Here is a 21,195-nt window from a genome sequence, read left to right as displayed (position 1 = left end):
GTCCCCTGGTGCCTGGGAGCCCTGGTCCCCAACTGCCAGCATCAGGAGCTATTTTCCATTCCTGCCCTACACCCATCCATTGGCGGCCTCCTGTCTGCGCCCTGCCAGAATGCAACTCGAGGCTGGGCTGGGCCCAGCCAGGGGGCAGGAGCCCTCTCCCGTTACTGATGAGTGCCATGGACACCAGATAGTGCTGGGTGGGAGAACAGAAATGGGTTGTGAGAAGGTCCAGGGCTGTCCCACAGGCTGGGGTGCACCTAGGGGGCATGTCCAGCCAGCCCGGGACCTCTGAGCCCCTCCTCCTGCCAAGTTGGCCATGGCATCAGTCGTCCAGTGGGAAGGATGAACCCCCTGTACACATGCACAGTCAAAAATAGTAGGAGGGACAGCAGGGCAGGGGGTGACAGGTGCCAAGGAGAAGACTGATGGGGGGGAGGTGGGCTAAGGGAGGTACACTGATAAGTGACTTTTGTAGGTAAAGCCTGAAAGAGGAGAAGCCCTGCCAGTACCTAGAACAACATTCGAGACAGAGGGAACAGGAAGTGCAAAGGCCCTGAGGCAGAATAGCCTGTGGGTTAGAGGAACAGGGAGGAGCCCCGTGTGGCAGAGGGAACAAGGTGGAGAGGATGGCAATAGGGCGGGTGGTGTCACAGGAGTTGGACTTTTACTCCTGAGTAATGGAAACCACAAGGACTGTGAGCAGAGAAGGCTCCCTCTGACCTCTGCACGGTAAGGAGGAAGCCAGGGTGCCAGGCAGGAGACAGGAGGTGGCCCAGGGCCCCATCAGGCTGTGCAGGTGCGGAATATTGGCAGGATTTAAGAACATTGGAAGGAGAGGCCACAGAATGTGCTGCAGGACTGTATGCGGGGCGGGGCGGGGGGGCGGTGAGAGGAAAGAGAAAAAAAGGTCCCCTTGACTCCTGCCTGTTTTCACCTGTGCACTGTTCAGACAGGTCAGGCTGGTGGCTGCATGGGACCCAGCCCAACTCCTGCGGAGCCCGCACTGATGCCTGCACTCCGCACCTCAAAGGCTAGGTGATGACATCCTGGGTGGGGGAAAGGAGGGGCACAGGTGGGCAGGAGTCCTTGGGGCTGGGGTGGGGCCTCTTAGTGCCGGGTGAGGTAATGTCCCCTGCAGGTGACCACAGAGCCTAGTCTATGGATGGTGGAAGATGACCTGGGGTGGTCCCAATAAAGCCCGGTCTTGATCCAGCTTCTGAGCTCACCTCCAAGTGGGCACTCCCGTGGCCTCCCTGCGGGCCTGTGTTAACCTGCTGCAGGGGAGTCCTGCCAGGTCCCCAGAGTCACTGAGAGCATCAGGTGGCCTTCAGGCCACATCCCAGCCTCTCAGGTCCCTTCCAGGGAGTCCCCTGATGCCTGCATCCCCCGTCTCACACTTGGAACCCTTGCAGCTTGAGTAGATGCAGAGGAGCACGTCTGAGAAGTATCCACACTCAGGCCCCCAGTCCAAGAGCCCTGTGCTGGGTGGAGGACAGAGTCTCCACCATGTGTTTCTTCACTCTTGAGTGGGCAGTGTCCTTTCAGAATGAGAACGGGCCTTTATTTACGCTAAACCTACTGAATGTAGTGAGGCCACTGGATTCATCGGGTGTGTGCCTGGACTAGGAATGGTGAGGTCCGAGGATGGGATGGGCAGGCTGGAGGGCTGGGGAGGACAGACAGAGTGCCCAGTCGAGGACACTTGGCAGTTGCTGACCTCCGTACTCCTTGTTGCGGACACAGCGTGGCGGGGGAGCCCCGGGAGGTCCGCGCCTGGGTTTCCCCCACCGAAAAATGGGGCCGAGCGCCGGCCCGCCTCCAGGACACGGCGCGACAACGCCAGGACTTAAATGCCAGTGGTCCCCACCGCTAACGCCCGAGGACCCAGCACCTGCCCGCCCCCAGAAGGCGGACGCCACGCCCGGGCCCAGCGTCCCCCGCCGAGGCGGAGCTTGCGTCTGCCCCGCCCCTCCGCCCCCTGGGCTCTGGCCGGCGCGCCCCAGGCCCAGCTGCGGCGCGTGACGCGGACGCGCGGCTCTGGCGCGGGCAGGCGCAGGCGGCGCAAACGGCCGGCGAGCGGGCTGCATGGCTGCGGCCGGGACCACGGCAGGCCCCGCGGGGCCCGAGCCCATGCCGAGCTACGCGCAGCTAGTGCAGCGCGGCTGGGGCAGCGCGGTGGCGGCGGCGCGGGGTTGCGTGGACTGCGGCTGGGGGCTGGCGCGCCGCGGCCTGGCCGAGCACGCGCACCTGGCGCCTCCCGAGCTGCTGCTGCTTGCCCTCGGCGCTCTCGGCTGGACCGCGCTGCGCTCGGCGGCCACCACGCGCCTTTTTCGGGTCAGTGCGGCTAGGGGTCGGTCGTGGGAGCCCCGGGCGGGATGGTCCCGGGCCCCCGCGCACCCCTTTCTGTCTTTACGGGCTGGGTCACTGGGTCACTGAACGTGGAAGAGCCTCGGACTGTAGAAGCTTGGACGCGGGGTCTTGGGCCGCTGCGGCCGCGTGCCCCTCTCTGTTAGTGCAGGGTGGGGGTGGGAATCGGTGCGGGGGTGTGGCTGAGCCGGGGAAATCTGCGACGTGGGCACCCCGACACGGGTGGGGTATTCATGATGTGGGGGAAACCGGAGCACCATTCCATTCAGTGCAGGACAGCTGAGGAGGGCTCGGCGCACGGGGCGGGGGGCCCTCGGAGTCCGAGCTGGAGCGGGGTCTGGGGTCTGCGCGGCGGGCAGGGCTCCCTTGCCTGCGCTACCGGGAAGGGACTGGAGCTGCATGATCGCTGCCTCGCGCCTTATCTGGAGTCCGTGCCTGCCTCTAAGGAAGCAACGGCCTGGATTCACCCGCCACGCTGGTGGTCACAACCTCAGGGAGATGGCAGGGGCTGGGTCTTAAAAACTGGACTGTGTTGCCTCCAAGGGGCCCCAACGGAAATGCCCAGTCTCCTATGAGCCTGAGGAGGCCGCCGCCCTGGCTGGAGAGTGACCATGGGGATGACATTGGTGCCTTGGCCTCCCTCCCATCCTTGGGGAGGGGTCTCCGGTGGGAGCTGCTGGGAAGGTGTTTTGTCCCTTAGCTCCGCTCGACTCCCCCATGGCCCAGCTGGAGTCACCCCGCCCCAGTCTGGCTGGAGGTGGCAGGGGTACGGGGACAGAGTGCCCAACGCCAACAAAGGGGCCTTTCTCTGCTGGCCAGGAAGAGGCTGGCTCTTGTTAAGTCGGGATAGGGTTTTGTCTGGCTGCCATTGTCCCCACCCCCATCCCCACATTACAGAGCAGGGAAGAGACCTTGCCTGTCACCCTACTCAGAGGGGGCGGCAGGTATGTCAAGGTCCCCTCCATAGTTAGCCTTGGTCCCAATTGGGCTTTGTTGCTCCCCCCGCCTTCCCAGTTTCCGGCTGGAAGTTGGAGGTCCAGTAGGGCTAGGGCCGGTGCTCGGGCGAGGGATGTGGTCGCTCTGGGACTACCAGGGCAGAGTGGGCTCCCTCCGCTCGTTCTTGAGGGAGCTGGGCGGGAACAGCAAGGTTACGTACCCCTCCTTGCAGTCACTTTTGGAATCCTAGGAGATCGGGCTCCCGCCCTAGGCCCTCCCTACCGAGTCTCTGGTCCCAATTCGAGGCTTGCCCTTCCCAAGAATAGGTGGAGGGGCTGCGCCGTCCTCCAACGCTCATCTTCTTGGCAAGAGCCTGGTTGCCAGGGGTTACCAGAGCCGGGTCTGGCTGTCACCATGGCAACTGGAGGCGCTCCAGCCCCCTCAGCCTCTGGGAAGGGGGCGAGGCCTGGCCCTGCAGCTCTGGAGCCCCGCCTCGCCCGGGACCCCAAAGTCAAATTTCTCTGCAGCTCACCAACGCATGCCCCCACATCCCTCGCGTTTCCCCTGATGCCCCCGAAGGGTTGCCCCATCTCGCTGTGCGATCCATTCCCTGCTGTTATCTCTTTTGTAAAAAAGAGGTAATGTGCCCTGTCCTCCCCCAAATACCCACTCCATCTTCCCAGCTCTCTGTTCCTCTCTGGTCTCCCCAGATTCTCCCTGTGAGGCACCCTTTTCCCCAAATTTCTCCCCACTTGGGGCTCCACACCCCCCCAGATGCCCCTGTATGCCCCTCCACGTCCCCTTTACTGGTTTACCCCGCAGTCCTTCCCATGCCTGTTGATCCCTTCCTCGTCATACCCCCAGTTCCCCGTGACCCCCAAGCCCCTTGACGCCCCTGTGCAGACCCCCTTGACTGCCCTTGCTCTATGCCCACATGTCTCCTCCTGGCCCTCACAGACTACCCTCACATTTCCCTAAGGTCCCCCCCACTCCCCTCTGCACACCTCGGCCAGACAGCTGGGCACTAAGTTTAGCCCTTGGCAGGCACATGTGGGCTCTGGTTACTCCAGGCGGCTGTGGGTACAAGGCTGTCCCTCCCCAACACTGCCCAGCTCGGGGAATCCCTGGGCCTTAGTCTCCTCACCCTGGAGGAGCGGCCCCCAGCTCTGATGGCCACCCACCTTCTCACCCACAGCCCCTGGCCAAGCGCTGCCGCCTCCAGCCTAGAGATGCTGCCAAGATGCCTGAGAGCGCCTGGAAGTTCCTCTTCTATCTGGGCGCCTGGAGCTACAGTGCCTACCTGCTCTTTGGCACCGACTACCCCTTCTTTCACGACCCGCCCTCTGTCTTCTATGGTAGGGTTCCTACTGGTGTGGGGGTGGTTCTGCTCTAAATGCTGTAGAGAAGGGTACATGAGTGAGCCGGCACGCATCAGCCACTCCATACTGGATGAGCAAGGGGCCGCTAGGACAAGAGTGGGGACACCTGGCCCTGTTGCGGCTCAGAGGGGCATCCTAGGGGAGGTGACCCCTTGAGTGGGCCCAGGTGGGCACCCCAGGTGTCAGGAATAGCACGTGCAAAGACTCTGGGGCATGCACAAGCGTGGCAAGAACGAGGATGGTGGCAGAAGTTTGAGCATCATTCTAAATTGAATGGTTTGTGGCTTATAAAAAACTTCCTTTGGCTGCCATGTGGAGACAGCAAAGTCTTGGGTGCGGATGGTGACAGGACTCCCCGGGGGAGGCGAGGAACCAAGGTGGTGTGGACCAGCTTGGCAGAGATAGAGATGGGGAGACGTGGCTGTGTCCATGGATTGGGTTAGATGTGGGCGTGATCAAGTCCTGAGATCTGGGTGGCGTGGGCAGGAGGTTGACCGCAGAGTCCTCTGTCGCCAGCGGGCAGGTCACCTGTGATGGGGCGTCCTGTGTTCCTGTGCTGACCACCCAGGCTGTGCATCATGGGCATGCTTTCTGCTACGTGATGGAAACAGCCCAAGAGGGCTCCTGGTGGCACTGTTAGAAGACTGGCAACGAAGCCCCTGCTTCGCAGGGTCCAGGGACCAGGCGCTGGGGTTACTGGGCACCGATCTGTCTCCACGGGACAGTGCTGCTCGCATCGCCATTTTCCTGCATGCATTTCCCACGTGGTGAATGTCTAGAGGAGAGGTTTTAGCTGCCATTTAATTTTCCTTTATGCAAATGAACTGTAATTGAACTCTTAAAAAATTTCAGGCAGGGAGTTGCCTCTGGCTTCCTATACATATGCTGTCATGCCACGTGTGTAAGCTGTTGTACTCTGCCATGTAAAATGTACTCCCGTGTACAGTATGCACCCACGTTTTTGGCCCAAACTGTAGGAAAAAAATCTTCCATTTTAATTTTTTAACTCATTCATTTATTTATATTTAGAGACAAAACTGATTGTTGTATTCCAGGGTATTTTGCATACAGGTATCATCACTGCTTTTTTAGAGTTACACTTTTAACACATAAGCTTTAAGAAAAGAATTCAAACCATTTATAGAGATACGGAATTAGTACTACCCACGTATAGTATGCATCCTTATTTTTCCCACAAAAATTTGGGCAAAAGTGTGCATTATATGTGGCAAAATATGGAGGCTTGCTTTCTTTTTCTTTTTTTAATCCTTACCCGAGGATATGTTTTTTATTGATTTGAGAGAGAGAGAGAGAGAGAGAAACATCAAACAGGCAGTTGCCTCCTGTATATGCCCCGATTGGGGATCAAACCTTTTTGGTGTATGGGACGATGCTCCAACCAACTGGGCCACCTGGCCAGGGCAGTTAGCTATGTCTTTGCACGCTCATTTATTGAGTACCAACCATGTACGAGACTGTGAGCAAGTCAGAGAAAACCCCCAACAGACAGTGAAGTATGAAATCTGTTAACAGGGATAAGTACTGTTGAGAAAATTTGGGGGGGACAAGGGAGAAGTGTGGAGTGTCTGGGAGGGGGACTGGGCCATTTTCTACACCAGTTGGGGGGGGGCCCACCAAAGGGGGCTTTTGAGTGGGGACCTGGAGGAGCCCAAAGCAGACAGGAAGCATTCCGGGTGGGTCAGGAACAGAGAAGCTCGCCTGGCCGGGGCATGGCGGGAGGCGGGGGGGCGTGTGGTGAGGTCTGTGAGCAGAGGAGGGGCCTCCAGCGCGGACAGGGCTGAACAGAGAAGTGGTTGATTTGAGAAATGATTTGAAGGCAGAGCTGTTGCCGCCAAACCAGAGGTGGGTTTGAGAGGGGAGGTCTGGGTCCCCTCTGTGAGATGGAGGCCAGGAGGGGCGGGTCTGGGGGAGACCAGGATCTGGATTTGGGAAGCACAGGGGCCTGATGTCGGAGGCTGGGGAAAGGGATGAGAAGGAGGTGACAGGGAGCATTCAGAGCAACAGCTGGGCCATGCGTGGCAGGGAGGCTGGGGGTCCATGGGCAGAGCCTCGCCCTCCAATGAAGTCTGCACGGTGAGTTGTATGCCCCCTTCCTCCGCCCCACCCTCGGATCCAGGGCCCGAGGCTGTGGGTTGTGCACACCCACTGTAAGCCTTGCTCATGTGATGGATGGAAAATTCGGTGTCCCGTTTCCACAGTGGGCTCTGTACATCGAGACACTCTGCACACCTTCCTTCTAAAGAGATACAGAGGCACCTGGCAGTTGTGTGTGTCTGTGGCAGGGAGGCCTCCACCAGCTGCAGCGTCTCACTCAGCTGAGGCTGGGACGTGGGGGCAGGGGTGGGCCAGCGGGAAGTGTGGTCTCGCTGTCCTGCTTTGAGAAGCCTCTGGACGTGTAAAAGTGGGGGGCGATGGGATCTCATCTGTGGGACGTTTTGCTTTTTTTGTTTTTTTGTTTTTTTTTAGGTAAAATCTTTATAACATAAAACTAACCATTTTAGCCAGACATGAAAAGACAAATACTGTGAGCCCACTTACAGTAGGTCCCTGGAGGGGTCAGACTGAGAGACTGAATGCAGAGTCATAGACAGGGTCTGGGGTGTGGGGCGGGTGTTTAGCAAAGACAGAGGTTCAGCTCTATAACAGGGAAAGAGCTCTGGAGAGACAGTGGGGATGGCACTTGTTTTTGGCTGAGTGATGTCCCACTGTGTGGATGGACATTTCGTTTATCCTTCATCTATCGAGAGTTGTATCCACCTTTTGGCTGCTGTGATGTGCTGCTATGGACATGCACGTCCAAGTACCTGTTTGAATCCGTTTTCAGCTCCCTAAGCACATACCTACAAGTGAAATTGCTGGGTCATGGGGTCTGTGTATGCACAGCCTTCGAGGCCACCGTGGGGCCAGGGGACAGTCAGGAACACACTCAGAGGCCCGGAGGAGCTGGGGCAGTGCTGGGTGCCTGGACCAGGGGTGGGGGAAGTGAGCCAAGACGTGGACCGAAGAGGGGCCCCCTGATAGGGGTCTGGGTGGATTTTGGTTGCAGGAGGGGCCGTGGCACAGGTGAAGGGCTGTCATGAGGCAGGACCATGAGTGGAGTCTAGGAAGCAGCCGCAGGGGCCATGAGGGTCTGGCTCCAGGTCGCCGAGGTGGAGGGAGGGGCAGAGAAGGAGTGGCCAGTGAGCAGAGTCAATGGGCAGAGCCTTCCGCCAGGGTAGCGGGCGGAGAAGAGAGGTGGTGGGAGAGCAGGGGGGTCAGTGTTGCCAAGAAGGGACGAGCCACGCGCGAAGGTGGGCACAAGTGCCCGGAGTGGAGGAGGCTGTAGGAGGAGGGGAGGGGGGCCAGGGCCCGCCCAGGCAGAGCCTGTGCTCCTCAGCGTCGGCAGCGGCAGGGTCTGTTCTCTCTGCCTCAGCGGCTCTGCCGGCAGCGTGAGTGGGCAGCAACCTCGATCCACTTGGAAATTGGCGGGGGTGGGGCCTGGAACAGGGGCGGACCAGCTGGCCGGAGAGTGCCTGAAAATTAGAGAAGCTGGGGAGGGCAGCTGGGGCAGGGGCAGGTAGGGGCACCTTCTTCTATAAATACAAAACAGTTCTAGGAAATAATGCCTGCATAAAAAAATAACAACAGGTAGAAAAACAGTGGCCATTACACCTGCAGAGAAACGTGGCCTGCCCTGGCATGGGGAGGACCCCTGCCTGGCTTGAGAGCATCTGTGGTCACTTGGGGGTTCAGAGGCCCTGCAGGTCCCTAACAACACGGTCCGGCTCTCCCCAGACTGGACACCAGGCATGGCGGTGCCACGGGACATCGCAGCCGCCTATCTGCTGCAGGGAAGCTTCTACGGCCATTCCATCTATGCCACGCTGTACATGGATGCCTGGCGCAAGGACTCGGTGGTCATGCTCGTCCACCACGTGGTCACCCTGGTCCTCATCGTCTCCTCCTATGCCTTCCGGTGAGTGCAGGAGTGTGGAGGGCACTGTGGGGAGCAAGGCGGGCAGCTGGCCCAGGGGAGGGGAGGAGCTGCTGTCTCGGGGGAGGGGGCATCAGGGTGTCTGGGGGCGTTCCAGCGGGATGGGGTGAAAAAGGTGCAGGGAGCCCCCGCTCCATCCATCCATCCTTCATCCTCCGCCAGCTCCGCCCATGGCCCCCTTGGCCAGGTCATGTAGCAAGTGTTTCCTGAACACCTGCCACGTGGCGGGTGCCGCTGGGAGCGCAGCCATGAGCACAGGCAAGCGCTGGCGTCCTGGAGCCCACATGTGGCCACGGAGCATGTCCAAACTACGACCTGCTGTTTGTTTTAAAATCCACCCCAACTTCAGAGGCAAAAGTAGTGAAAATATCTTGGCAGTGCCTTTGTTACATCTCCATTACATGCTGAAATGACAGTACTTCGGATATACTGAGTTAATTAGAGTATATTATTTTAATTTCCCTCTATTTTTTTAGCACGGCTGACAGAAAATCGGACATGACGTATACGCTCATGTTCTGTTCCTGTCAGACCAGCCGCACTAGTCGCCCTGTCCAGTATAGTAGCTGCTGGCCACAGTGGCTATTTCAAATTTAATTAAGCTTAAATAAAATCACATTCTATTTCTCCGCCACACCACCCGCGTTTCAGCTGCTCAGTGGCCACATCTGGCTGGCAGCTCCCATACTGGATAATGCAGGTTTAGAGCATTCCTTTTGTGGTAGAAAATTGTATTAGATAGCGCTACTGTGCAGAGTAAAACCAGATGATAACACCCCCTCCCCGCCAAAAAAAAATAAAAAATAAATGAAAAAGAAAAGTAACAATTTGTTTGAAGGTATTAACTACAGAGAAAAATCATGCTAGCGGAGGAGGGCTGCGGGGCGGCGAGGGTTAGTGGGGGGTCCGGGGTGACGGGCGAACAGAGACTGCGGAGGTGGAAGAAGGCTCTGTCAGCATGGGGGAGGGGCACGGTAGGTCCCGGGGGCAGCATGTGCAGGAAGGCTAAGTGGGGACGGACACACGGTGGGAGAGACCCGTGGACCCTCCAGGCCGAACTCGGGACCCCTGGCTCAAGCAGCAGTAAAGGGAACGCTGGGGTGCGACGCGGGCGGCTTTCGGGTTTCTCCAGGGCCTCGCGGGGGCTCTGTGTTCCCCAGGCGTCTGCGGCCCGCAGCAAAGTTGAGGTTAATCGTACAGACCTGGGAATGTCAGCAAGTTTAGGGGGGATGTGGACACAGAATGGCCTGGCCTGTGAGAGTCAGGGGTCATGGAGGGTCAGGGGTCGTGGAGGTGGGGAAGGATTAGAGAAGGACTTTCAGGAAGGCTTCTGGGCCACCTGGGGACGGTGACATGAGGATGGCGAGGGCCCAGGGGTGGGGCTGCCACCAGGTGAGGACAGTCTGGGTGCTGCTGCTGACCTGGCCCTGTGGGGGGATGGGTAGGGCAGGCGGGCCTAGGAGAGTGGCTCTGAAAGGCAGGGGAGGAGTGCCCAGGGGGTCTGTCTTGGGGGCCTCAGTGCAGGGCTTTGGACCCAGCGTGACTCCCCTCCTCCTAACCCACTTCCCTCCCCAGGTACCACAACGTGGGCATTCTGGTGCTCTTCCTGCATGACATCAGCGACGTGCAGCTGGAGTTCACTAAGCTCAATGTTTATTTCAAGTCCCGTGGAGGTTCCCACCATCCTCTGCACGCCTTGGCCGCGGACCTGGGCTGCCTCAGCTTCAGCCTCAGCTGGTGAGCGAGCTGGGCAAAGGCGGGAGGGGCGGGGCCCGATGGGGGAAGGGGCGGGGCAAGGTGGGGAAGGAGGTGGGGTTTGTGGGAAGGGCAGGGTCAGACAGAGAAAGAGGTGGGCCTGGTAGGAGGGGTTGGGGCCTGGGCGAGCGTAGGCGGAGCTATGCCGGGAAGATGGTAGATCTGATGCGAGGGGAGAGGCCAAGCAAGCCAGGGGCGGTGCTTGTTGGAAGCGGCAGACCCCTGTCAGGGAAGGGGTGGGGCCTGGTGAGGTGAGAGCGGCCTGGCAAGGAGGCGGAGGTGGTGGATGGAGTGGGGAAGGAGCGCTGCTGGGCAGTAAAGACTGAGCAGGGGCACATAAGGGTGGGGCAACCAGACAAGGACACGTGGGGATGAGCAGGGACAGATAGATGGGTCTAGATGGCACTGGACAGGGACTGGGTGGGCCACCCTCCCTCTCTTGCCCACAGCCTCCCCGAGCTGTTCCTCCCCATCACAGGTTCTGGTTCCGCCTCTACTGGTTCCCGCTCAAGGTCCTGTACGCCACATGCCACTGCAGCCTGCGCTCCGTGCCTGACATTCCCTTCTATTTCTTCTTCAACGCACTCCTGCTGCTTCTCACCCTCATGAACCTGTACTGGTTCCTGGTGAGTCGGCTTCCCACGGCTTCTTGCCCACCTGCTTCCTCAGCGGGTAGTCCCGTCCGGTCCTGGTCCCCTTTCCCAGGGAAGCGGTCCACGTGCAGGCCCTTCTCAGGCGTACCCCAGGAGGGGCATGCGAGGCAACAGGAGCAGCACATGCAAAGGGCCTGTGCCAGGAGTGCATGGCCCTCCGAAGGGCAGCGCGGCGTGGGAAGGCCCTTTTCTCACCTGTGCCTTCCCCTCCCACAGTACATCGTGGCTTTTGCTGCCAAGGTGCTGACGGGCCAGGTACGGGAGCTGAAGGATGTGCGGGAATACGATGCAGCAGAGGCCCCGAGCCCCAAGCCCAGCAAAGCTGAGTGAGTGTGGAGGGGCTGCCGCCCCGAGTTCGTTCCTTTAGCCACATCTGTCGGTCTGAGCGTGCACTGTGGGCGGGCCCTGGAGACACAGCAGCGGATGAAGCCATAGCGGACGCTGCCACCGGAGCCTACGTCCAAAACAAAGACTGCAGTAAAGGCGTGGATGATGTGGTGATGGAGTTAGATGCTACACGGTCAGATATCGAGGAGGCGGTAGGGAGGTCGGGGTTGGGCAGAATGGTGAGGGACGAGAGTCAGGGTGTTGTCAGTGACCAGAGAGGCCCAAGCCGAATGGCTGGCGTGGCCGGAGCGGCGAGTGAGGGGCCTGTGGGCGGTGAGGAGCACCCGCTGGGCAGGCCGTGGCGGTGGGGAGGAGGGGTGCCCATGTGCATGCTAATGCACCCTGACCCCCCAAACAGGAGGCGGGGCTGGGAGCTGGAGCTCAGACCCAGTCCGGCCCAGGTGGGAGTCCCAGGGAAGGAGAGAAAAAGAGGCCTCATCAGGCATCCTGGAGGTAGGGCACCTGGGACTCGCCAGTCCTGGATGTGAGCTCGACAGTGTCAGGGGCCCCCGGAAGAGGCAGGTTTGTGTGATAAGCAGGGCCCAGGCTGCGCAGTGGCCCAGGGGCAGCCTGAAGGGTGTCCGAGCAAGGCGGAGCGCAGGGCACTGACCAAGGGGGCCTGCGATGGGGCCTCTGCGGAGACACCAGCGACCAGCCTAGGAATGGTGATTTTGGGCAGCAGCGGGCTCCCGGCTCCGTGAGGCAGGTCAGGGTGGCTGGTGAGGAGGGTGAGAGGAGCCGAGACCAAAGCCTCCAGGAGAGGCAGCAGGAGGGGAGCAGAGAACTGGGGCAGAGAGCGGGGTCGAGGGAGGGCTCTCAAGGCCTGCTCAGGCAGAGGGGCCCTCTGCCGCCGCCAGCGCGGGGCTGCGGGCAGGCTGTGCCTCGGCCGAAAAGCCAACGCCCCGGGTAGGGAGCGATCGGACGGTGAACGGAAGTCATAGGCAGGAGAGGGCTGGGCGGCAAGCGAGGTTGCCCCAGCGGTCAGATCCCAGTGCTGTTGTGGAACTGACCAGACTTGCTTTGGATGTAGGTAAAACTGAAATAAAAGAATCAAAGATGACCCAAGGCTTCTGGCTTGAGCTGCCATTTACCAAAATGGAAGTCAGGCAGGGCTGTCCAGTGGGTGTGTGCCAGTGGTGGGCGGTGTAGATGTCTGCCGTCGGGGGGTATTTGATCATCGATGTTTAGGGGTCATGAGTCAGGAATTCCGCTGAGAAGTGAGTGAGGTTTAGCGAGGAGCCTGACTGCTCCTCAGGGGCATCCAGCAACAGCGGTACCTGCAGGGGCAGGGGAGCAGAGGCACCTGCGGTCCACATCTGAAAATCTGAAAGCTTTCCCTGCTGTAGAAGAGTAAGCTTCTGGCAGAGGGTCCTCGTACATGCAAAGCCCAAGGCCACGTCCCCCGCCCTGCCGGGGCTGCCCCCTGCTCTGTCTCCCAGAGAATGGCCAGAATGTGGGCTGAGGGCCTGGCTCTCCGCCAGCGTCCCTGCTAGGATGGCAGAGTGCGCCAGGGGACACGCTGCCATGATCAACCCTGTGGCCACCCCAGCAAAACTCGATCCCGCACGATGGCTGGAGTTGGGCAGAGCTGGGTATAACGGTGGGGGTCAGGATGCCACAAAAGCCTCAGGTCGTGGAAAACAAGGAGATGGCGAGGCCTGAATGCACTGTGGGGTCCGGGGCCAGAGAGGGGACGGAGTGGAAAGCCTGGCGAAGCCCACGTCAAGGCTGCTGCGCAGCACATGGCAGTGTCCCAGCCTTGGTTGCTTAGTGGTGACAGAGGTACCGTGGAGCTGAGATACTAACGTGCGGGAACCTGGTGCGAGCCACGCTGGGGCTGTCTGTACTGTCTTTGCAACAGTTCTGCAAATCTAAAATTATTCTAAAATAAAGTTTACTTAAAAATTAAAAGGCATGAGTGACCATCAAAACAAGTATTAGATGTTATATTACTTTCCTGAGGCTGCTGTGACCGGAAGCGCAGACTGCGTGATTTGAAACAACACAACTTAATTCTCTCACAGCTCTGGAGGCTGAAAGTCTGGAACTGAGGTGTCAGCAGGGGCTCCAGGGAAGGACCCTTCCTGCTTCTTCAGTTTCTGGGGCTCCAGGTGCTCCTCGGCTGCGGCTGCATCGCTCTGAGCTCCCTCTTTCTTCACGTGGCTTTCTCTTCTCTCTGGGTTTTTTTGTGGGGGAAGGGGGGCCTTAAATTTCTTCATTTAATTATATCTGCAGAGAGTTTTTCCAAATGAAGTCACATTCACAGGTTCCAGAGACGTGGCCCTCTCTTTTCAGAGACCACCATTCAACCTACTAAAGCTGTGAAGGCTCAGATTAGGTCCAGCTGAAGAAAAAAAAAATCAGTAAATCAAAAGCTGTGAAGAAATGACCCAGAATGCAGCAAAAACAGATGGAAACGGGCGGCTAGAGTTCTAAGAATGACATGGTCTAGCTGAATTCTAATAGGACAGAGGTGAAGAAAGACAATAGGAGAAGCTGTAATGCTGAGAATTTTCCAGGAAGTGGCAAGACATCGCTCATAAGCGGGATAAATGAAGAGGCAGGCCCACCCCAAACTTGTGATAGTGAAAATGTGGAACAGCCACAGAAAAGAAGACATGACCTACGAAAGAGTGACAGCCGAACAGCATCAAGGGACACTGGATGACTGTGGAGTGAAGTAGCGCCTCACGTGCTAAAATGAAGTACCAAGTAACCTGGAATTTCAGACCTAATTCTCAAACAATTATGCAAGAGACAGGAACAAACACTTAGAAGAATATAGTTCAGAAAACGGGAAAGCTCTCTCACAAAGCAGATTAGCAGAGAAACTGATACATATCTGAATAACTATTTTATTTTTTAATAGAGTATTTATAGAAAGAGGGGAAGAGAGGGAGAAAGAGAGGGAAAGAAACATTGATGTGAAAGAGAAACATCGATTGGTTGTCTCCCGTACACACCCTGATTAGGGACTGAACCTGCAACCCAGGCCTGTGCACTGACTGGGAATCGATCGAACTGGCGACCTTTTGCTTTGCAGGATGACATCGAACCAACTGGACCACATCAGTCAGAGCAGAATGAACATTTCAGATGCCTAAGTTGAGATATAAAATAATCAGAGCTAAAATATTAAATACCAAAACAGGATTCGGGGCTTTGCATTTTGCAAAAGGGCAGGGATCACCTTTAGGCTGTATTAGGCACTTACGTTAACAATATCAGGGGTAACTAAGAACAGGTACAAAATAAATGCCAAAAAGGAAGGTTAGAAAAGACAACATAAGCAATGCAGAGTAAGAGGGTAAATCTCAAATATTAGGCATTCAGAGAAACACACGAATATTCATGACAGTTGAGACTGGCTTCCTTTTTTGAAATCTGCCTCTACACTATTAAAAGACTTCAACTCTAGGGTACATGAAAGTTGCAAGTGAAATTCAGGACAGGAAGAGAAATTCAGGAGCACTTTTTTTTCCCCTTAAATTTTCATTGATTGATTTGAGAGAGAGAAACAGTGACCTGTTGCTCCACCCACTCATGCATTCATCGGTTGATTCTTGTTTGTGCCCTGACCAGGGCTTGGCATGTTGGGATGACGCTCCAACTAACGGGGTACCCAGCAGGGCTCAGGTGTAATTCTTGATCTGGAATGTTCTACATGACACAGTCCTGAACTTTGGGGTGATGGGACCATGAGAGGTACAGTTCATGCTTTATCCTCCTCACCCAGCAATTCAGAAGCAGAGTGAACAGATACTCTTTTTCAAACACATCGTTTTTTGGAATTGACCCCAGCAGGCCACAGGGATAACTCAAAACCAGGATCGTACAGGCCATAGAGATGGGAATTCAGTTAGGTTTGAGAACAGTAGGAAAATGACAACTGAGGACCACTTTGAGGTAATTCAGAAGAAACAGACCACATGACAATGATGTCGCACCAACCCCTTCCTCTCCCCGCCCTGTCTCTGCTCCTGTTTCTGCCCTCTCTTCTCTCCTCCGATCCCCACCCCCAACAGCTGGGCCACTGGTGGTCTGGGAGACCGTCCTCCTGGACTGACTCAGCCCCTCAGCTCTCCCCTGTGCCCTGGTCATGACCTGGCACCTTGGTCTGAAGCATATCGTCCCCACAGAGGCTTCCAGGGCTGCCATCCACCAGGGGGCCCTCACCCCGTTCTGGCTCCTCTGACCAACCGAATGGCACGTCGCTGCCTTGTACATCCAGTTTTCCAACACTATCCCTGCTGTGTCTGAAGACTTGTGACCCAGGTGCGTAGCTCACGATGAGGCGCCCCATGGGCCGGAGGGCCCTCGGTGACACCCGCGCAGTGCCAGCATGTTGGCTTTTCCTTCATTCTCCCTTCTCAACTGCCACCTGCGTCACCATCATCCCCTTGGCCACGAACCTGGCCTCTGTGTCCCCCCCAAAATAGGAGTGAGACATTGCCCCCCGCCCCGCACTGGCTGGCTGCCTGCCTCAGTGGATGGCCCATCACCATCCAGGGCCAGGGACGTCCACCCTCTTGCCTGCGCAGGGCATTCTGTTCAAGGAGAGACTCCCCTTTCTCCGCCCTTCTGCACCAGCCACCGCTTCTTTCTCTCCCTCGCGGCAGCGCCCGCTGTTCTCGAACCCGCCCCACTCCTGGGCTCTCCTCCCGCTCCTCCCTGAGACCACTCCTGGGAGGAGTGGGGTTCCGCTCCACCGAGGCCTTCTTACTGCTAAACCCGGGGTCACCTCCCCGTTTTTTCTTTTCATGAAAGTTTTCTTGAGACACAATTCACATACCATACAATTCATGCACTTACTGTGTATGATTAAATGTTTTTAGTCCATTCACAGAGTTGTGCAGCCATTACCAGTTTTCGAACATTTTCATCACCCCCAAAACCTTGCCTCTGACCCAGTATCCCCTTAAGCATCTGCCAGTCCACTCCCCGCTTCTTGACGTTCTTCGCCCCACCTCCTGGGGCGTCCTGCTCAGCCTCTGGCCTCGCCGCCTTCCAGGGCCCTTTCACTGACTCCAGCCCCCAGTGCTCCTCTGCGCGCTCTTCTGTCTCCAGCATCTGCTTGACATTCTAAGCAGAACATCATTCTTCTAAAATATGCCAAATCACTGCCCAGCCCCACCCCACACTATGTATGTTGAACGTTGGTCCCTCACAGTGGATGGCAGCTTGGGGTGAAAACCTTGGGAAACCCCAGGAAGTCCCCTGCTCCCCTGCTCCTCATTCCCCAGGAAACATCCAGAATCCATCCAAGTTACTGGCTGCCCTCATCTTGCACCACCTTCCTCCCTCGCCTGACTCCCCACAGTGGTGCATGGAAGCTGAAAAGAGTCTAACTTGGATATCTGGAGAGGACACCCCCCCCCCGCCCCCGTCCCCTGCTCCCTGCCAAAAATTACTAATTGTTTATGAAAGGGGGGGTACTTGGAAACTTGTACATAAAACAATTCAGAAACACCAGAAAAGCTCTGACAAAAAGGCACGGGGGCAGAGGTACTGATCCCTGAAGGCATTAAACTTACTATAAAAGTACAGGAATTAGCCCTGGCTGTGTGACTTAGTTAGTTGGGTATCATCCTGTGGAACACAAGTTGCGGTTTTGATTTCTGGTCAGGGCAGGTGCTGGAGTTGCAGGTTCAGACCCCGGTTGGAGTCCGGGGGTGTAGCTGGTGTGCAGGAGTGCGTACAAGAGGCAGCCAGTTGATGTTTCTCACATCGATGTTTCCCTCTCACATCGATGTTTCCCTTTCTCCTTCCCTTCCTTTCTCTAAAATCAATAAGCATGTCCTTGGGTGAGGATAAAACAAAAAGGTACAGGAATTACAACTGTGCAGGAACAGAGGCGATTGATCATCACACTTGAGCAAATAATGAAGGGTCGCCAGGAGGGAAGGAAGGACAGTTAGAACACGGTGGGGCTGCTTGGTGACCATCTGGAGATTATCTTAAATCAGCCCCCAGGGCAAACTCCGATGGATCAAAGATGTCACAGAAATGGAGGCTGTGAATTCCAACCAGAGCCAAAAATGGGACAGACATGCTAGACTGTGTCATCTAGCAATTGAACTGTGTATGAGAAGAGTCCAGAAGCCGAGAACCTCCTCCCTCTGCTTTGTCTAAAGGACCAACAGGCAAACCCAGAAGACAACGGACACGTGGAGGAGGTCCAGCTAGAGCTTATCTGTAACCTCACAGATAAAAGGCTCCTGCTGGTTCAGTGAGAGAAAGAGCAGTGACCCACAGGAAAAGCAGCAAGGATAGGATTAGTGTGCTCCCAGAAGGGACAGCCAGTCCAGGGGAAGAACAAATTAAAGTGACCGACACCATCCTCTCCAGGCCAGCGTACGTTCTTATGTGAAAGGCTGCCTGCTTGTGTCTGTAAGACTGCACCCAGGAGTGGCTAGGGCTCGCTGTGGGTTTTTTACGGCGTCTAGATCATGAGAACATTATTACTAGCTGAAAAAACTTAATATGTTTGTGTATAAACTAGACTGTAGAACTCATTTCTATGGAGACCTGTAGACCGTGTACAAAGGCACAAAGAGTTCCTCTAAGCGGGGATAGGTGTGGCCAATGGCCACGCCATTGGGCTGCACTGAGATGCCATGCGGGCACCAGCCGGCCAGTTAACAGGATGAACTCTGAGCTTTGGCCCAGGTTCTGAGGACCAGGGGCCAGTCAGGTGGGCCTGGGCATGCCACCGGGGCACAGGTCCCCTCCCCATCAGAACCTCAGAGGGGAGCAGGGAAAGTGGAATTTTTGGAGAGGAGCAGTGTGCACAGGAGCGACCTCAAAATGTCACGTTTTTTTAAAAAATTGAAGGCATCTTTATAGAAGTCTGAAATGAACCACACATACTGTTTAGAAGTTAGGGCCCTTTCTCTGGCATCTTAAGCTGGGCACTTAGTATATTGATTAGAGTTTTAAAATAGCAAGGAACTTGTTTTAAAAACATGGAACGAAAGTCAGGGCTGCAGCAGTGTAGACAGACAGCGGGTGGAGGACGGGCAGGGAGGCTTGTCCTGATGGGACTAGAGCCCACCAGGGCCCCCCGGAGCAGGCAGGGCTGCCCCGGGGGCGCGGGGGCGGGGCGGGGGCGGCTCTGGCCAGTTCTGCATTTTGGGGAGGGGCGGAGGATAAAAAGTGCAGGGTTAGTCCAGGGCGAGGCAGTGGGGCTTTGTCAGGCGGAGGTGGGAACCTGGCGTTTGCTCTCCAGCAGCTGCCGGGGGGCCTAGGGTGGGAAGGAAAGGGGGAGGGGAGGGTTTAATTGTCCTCGGGAGAAGCCGGACAAGGAGCTAGGCTGGAAAAGGGGATGTGGACCGCAGGGCGGGCGGGACGGGATTCGTAGGGACGCGGGGTACCTAGGCTAACGCGGGCCGGTTCTGGCCCACAGGAAGCCGCTGAGGAACGGTTTGGTGAAGGACAAGTGCTTCTGAGCCCTTCGACTCCTGCCTGCCCCCCAGGACCCATCCCAGCCCAACCTTGCCCCCACCCCCCGTCATGGCTACACCGCTCCCCCGCCACCCCAGGCCTGTCCAGCTCCACCTTTCCCGGGCCCTGGCCACTCCTGGGACCCCTGACCCGCAACTCCAAAACCCCGCCCCGGGATCGGTCCCTGCCGGGCTTCAGGACCGAGGCCACACCCCCTGGGACCCTGACTCTGCCCAGTCCCGGACCCCTGAGCACTCGTCTGGTCGCTGCCTGTGAGGAAGATGCCACTGTTGCTCCGCTGTCCCTGCCACCGCGTTCTTCTCCTCCTGGCCCTGCTGCTGCCTTCGCCACTCCCGGCCCGCGCGCCCGCGGCCCCGGGCCCCGCCGCTGCTCTGCTCCAGGCTCTCGGGCTGCGTGACGCGCCTCAGGGCGCCCCCAAGCCCCAGCCCGTCCCCCTCGTCATGTGGCGCCTGTTCCGCCGCCGGGACCCCCAGGAGGCCAGGGTCAGCCCACGACGGATGCTCGCGGGGGCCGCCCTACGACCCTGCCACGTGGAGGAGCTGGGGGTCGCTGGAAACATCGTGCGCCACGTCCCGGATCGAGGTGAGTGGGTCAGCTGAGTCCCCCCTGGGCGCCGCAGCCATCAAGAGCTTTCGGCGGTCGAGGGTCCCTTCCCCGCCCACTGCAGCCAGCCCAGGAGCAACCTGGGCCTCTGTCCTCCATCCCTCCTCCCCATGGACACCTGTGGGGACCACGGTGAGTGGCCACAAGGCTGGGCGGCCTTGCGCCCGGCAAAGACGCTTGCTTGCAGCTGAAGCCCTGCCCCCACTCTCCCCGACACCCGCTGCTTCACACCATTTGAAGCCTGAAGCCTTGCTGCAGAGGACACCTCGCCCAGCACCGTTTCCCCAGGCGTTCGTTCATCTCTGCCCCCTGCCTGTGTTCCCCACACTGGGGAGCCGCTCTGCCGCGGGCAGATCGCCGCCTTGCAAGTGATGCCCCGCCCCCACTTTATCCCGCCCCCTCCTTCACACCATTTGACGCCTTACAGCAGATGGTGCGCCCTCAGCCCCAGGCGCTCGCCTTCCCCCGTCTCCCCAACCGAGAACCCCTCGAGCGCAGGCGGGCCCTGCGCAGGGGACGCATCCTGAGCCGAGCCCCCTTCCGGCCTCCCTAGGTGCGCGCGCCCGGGTCCCGGAGCCCTTGGCCGCAGGGCAGTGCCCGAGGTGGATGGTCATCTTCGACCTGTCGGCTGTGGAATCCTCAGAGCATCCGAGCCGGGCCCGCCTGGAGCTGCGCTTCGCGGCAGAGGAAGCGGCGATGGGGACGGAGGGCGGCTGGGAGTTGAGCGTGGCGCGGGCTGCCGAGGGCGCGGGTGTGGGTCCGGTGCTGCTCCGCCAGGCCGTGGTCTCGCTGGGGACGCCAGTGCGCGCCGAGCTGCTGGGCGCCGTCTGGTCCCACAACACCTCAGTGCCACGCCATCTCCATCTGGTGCTGGCGCTGCGCCATCGGGCCGCCAGTGAATGCGTCCGCCTGGCCGAGGCCTCGCTGTTGCTGGTGACCCTCGACCCGCGCCTGTGCCACCCGCTAGCCCGGTCGCGGCGGGAGGCCGACGCCGCGATGGGTGGTGGTTCTGGGGGCTCCTGTCGCACGCGGCGGCTCTATGTGAGCTTCCGAGAGGTGGGCTGGCACCGCTGGGTCATCGCACCGCGCGGCTTCCTGGCCAACTACTGCCAGGGACAGTGCTCGCTGCCCGCCACGCTGCCAGGGCCCGGTGGGCCACCTGCGCTCAATCACGCCGTGCTGCGCGCGCTCATGCACTCGGCCGCCCCCGGCGCCGCCGGCCTGCCCTGCTGTGTGCCCGCGCGCCTGTCACCCATCTCCGTGCTCTTCTTTGACAACAGCGACAACGTGGTCCTGCGGCACTACGAAGACATGGTGGTGGACGAGTGCGGCTGCCGCTGACGGAACGGGCATGAGCGGGAACACAATAAACACTGGGTGGTTTGAGCTGCGCCTCTTTCAGTCTTGTCACCTGGGCCTGGGGGAGGACTGCTGCATCCATGCAATGGACGTCAGGTTGGTGGGGTCGCAGGGTGTGGGGTCCTATGGTGGAGCCACCTGCTCTCTCAAGAGCTCCATGTCCAGGCGGCTCTACAACTAAGGGCCCCCGGGAGTCCTGCCAACCCTCGCAGGCACAGGTGCCCCCCCCCCCACGTCCCCCACAGATCCAGCCCTTCTCAAACGTGCCCTCCACGCAACAGGCCCTGGGACCGGTGCT

The 21,195-nt window shown here is 58.4% G+C and overlaps 2 protein-coding genes across 3 annotated transcripts; both read left to right on the top strand.

The window, feature by feature from the left end:
* Positions 1 to 2,012: 2,012 nt before the first annotated feature.
* Positions 2,013 to 19,003, top strand: CERS1 (ceramide synthase 1). 2 transcript variants are annotated; one of them, XM_054578906.1, is made up of 7 exons: positions 2,013 to 2,334; positions 4,499 to 4,658; positions 8,478 to 8,658; positions 10,252 to 10,413; positions 10,910 to 11,057; positions 11,301 to 11,410; positions 15,611 to 15,800. In XM_054578906.1, exons 1-7 carry the CDS (start codon positions 2,086 to 2,088, stop codon positions 15,729 to 15,731), a joined length of 1,131 nt encoding a protein of 376 aa, XP_054434881.1. In that variant the 5' UTR covers positions 2,013 to 2,085; the 3' UTR covers positions 15,732 to 15,800. The 2 variants fall into 2 exon arrangements, with proteins under 2 accessions (XP_054434881.1, XP_054434883.1); XM_054578908.1 differs by lacking the exon at positions 15,611 to 15,800 and adding an exon at positions 18,877 to 19,003 and having other exon boundaries at positions 2,015 to 2,334.
* Positions 19,002 to 21,043, top strand: GDF1 (growth differentiation factor 1). The gene is made up of 2 exons (XM_054578909.1): positions 19,002 to 19,517; positions 20,092 to 21,043. Exons 1-2 carry the CDS (start codon positions 19,196 to 19,198, stop codon positions 20,877 to 20,879), a joined length of 1,110 nt encoding a protein of 369 aa, XP_054434884.1. The 5' UTR covers positions 19,002 to 19,195; the 3' UTR covers positions 20,880 to 21,043.
* The last annotated feature ends 152 nt before the right edge of the window (positions 21,044 to 21,195 follow it).

Source organism: Pteronotus mesoamericanus, unplaced genomic scaffold (genome assembly GCF_021234165.1).
Source record: "Pteronotus mesoamericanus isolate MK-2021 breed Mesoamerican mustached bat unplaced genomic scaffold, CSHL_Meso_final contig_502, whole genome shotgun sequence".
Taxonomy (NCBI): Eukaryota; Metazoa; Chordata; class Mammalia; order Chiroptera; family Mormoopidae; genus Pteronotus; species Pteronotus mesoamericanus.
This window is presented reverse-complemented; position numbering and strand designations above follow the sequence as displayed.

What these genes read in the sequence shown, in the direction of transcription:
- CERS1 (XM_054578906.1), top strand. Translation starts at nt 2,086, where the DNA reads ATGGCTGCGGCCGGGACCACGGCAGGCCCCGCGGGGCCCGAGCCCATG. An exon ending in CCCGCCCTCTGTCTTCTATG is followed by an intron (nt 4,659 to 8,477) that starts GTAGGGTTCCTA and finishes GGCTCTCCCCAG; the next exon opens with ACTGGACACCAGGCATGGCG. An exon ending in TGAACCTGTACTGGTTCCTG is followed by an intron (nt 11,058 to 11,300) that starts GTGAGTCGGCTT and finishes CCCCTCCCACAG; the next exon opens with TACATCGTGGCTTTTGCTGC.
- GDF1 (XM_054578909.1), top strand. Translation starts at nt 19,196, where the DNA reads ATGCCACTGTTGCTCCGCTGTCCCTGCCACCGCGTTCTTCTCCTCCTG. An exon ending in GCGCCACGTCCCGGATCGAG is followed by an intron (nt 19,518 to 20,091) that starts GTGAGTGGGTCA and finishes CGGCCTCCCTAG; the next exon opens with GTGCGCGCGCCCGGGTCCCG.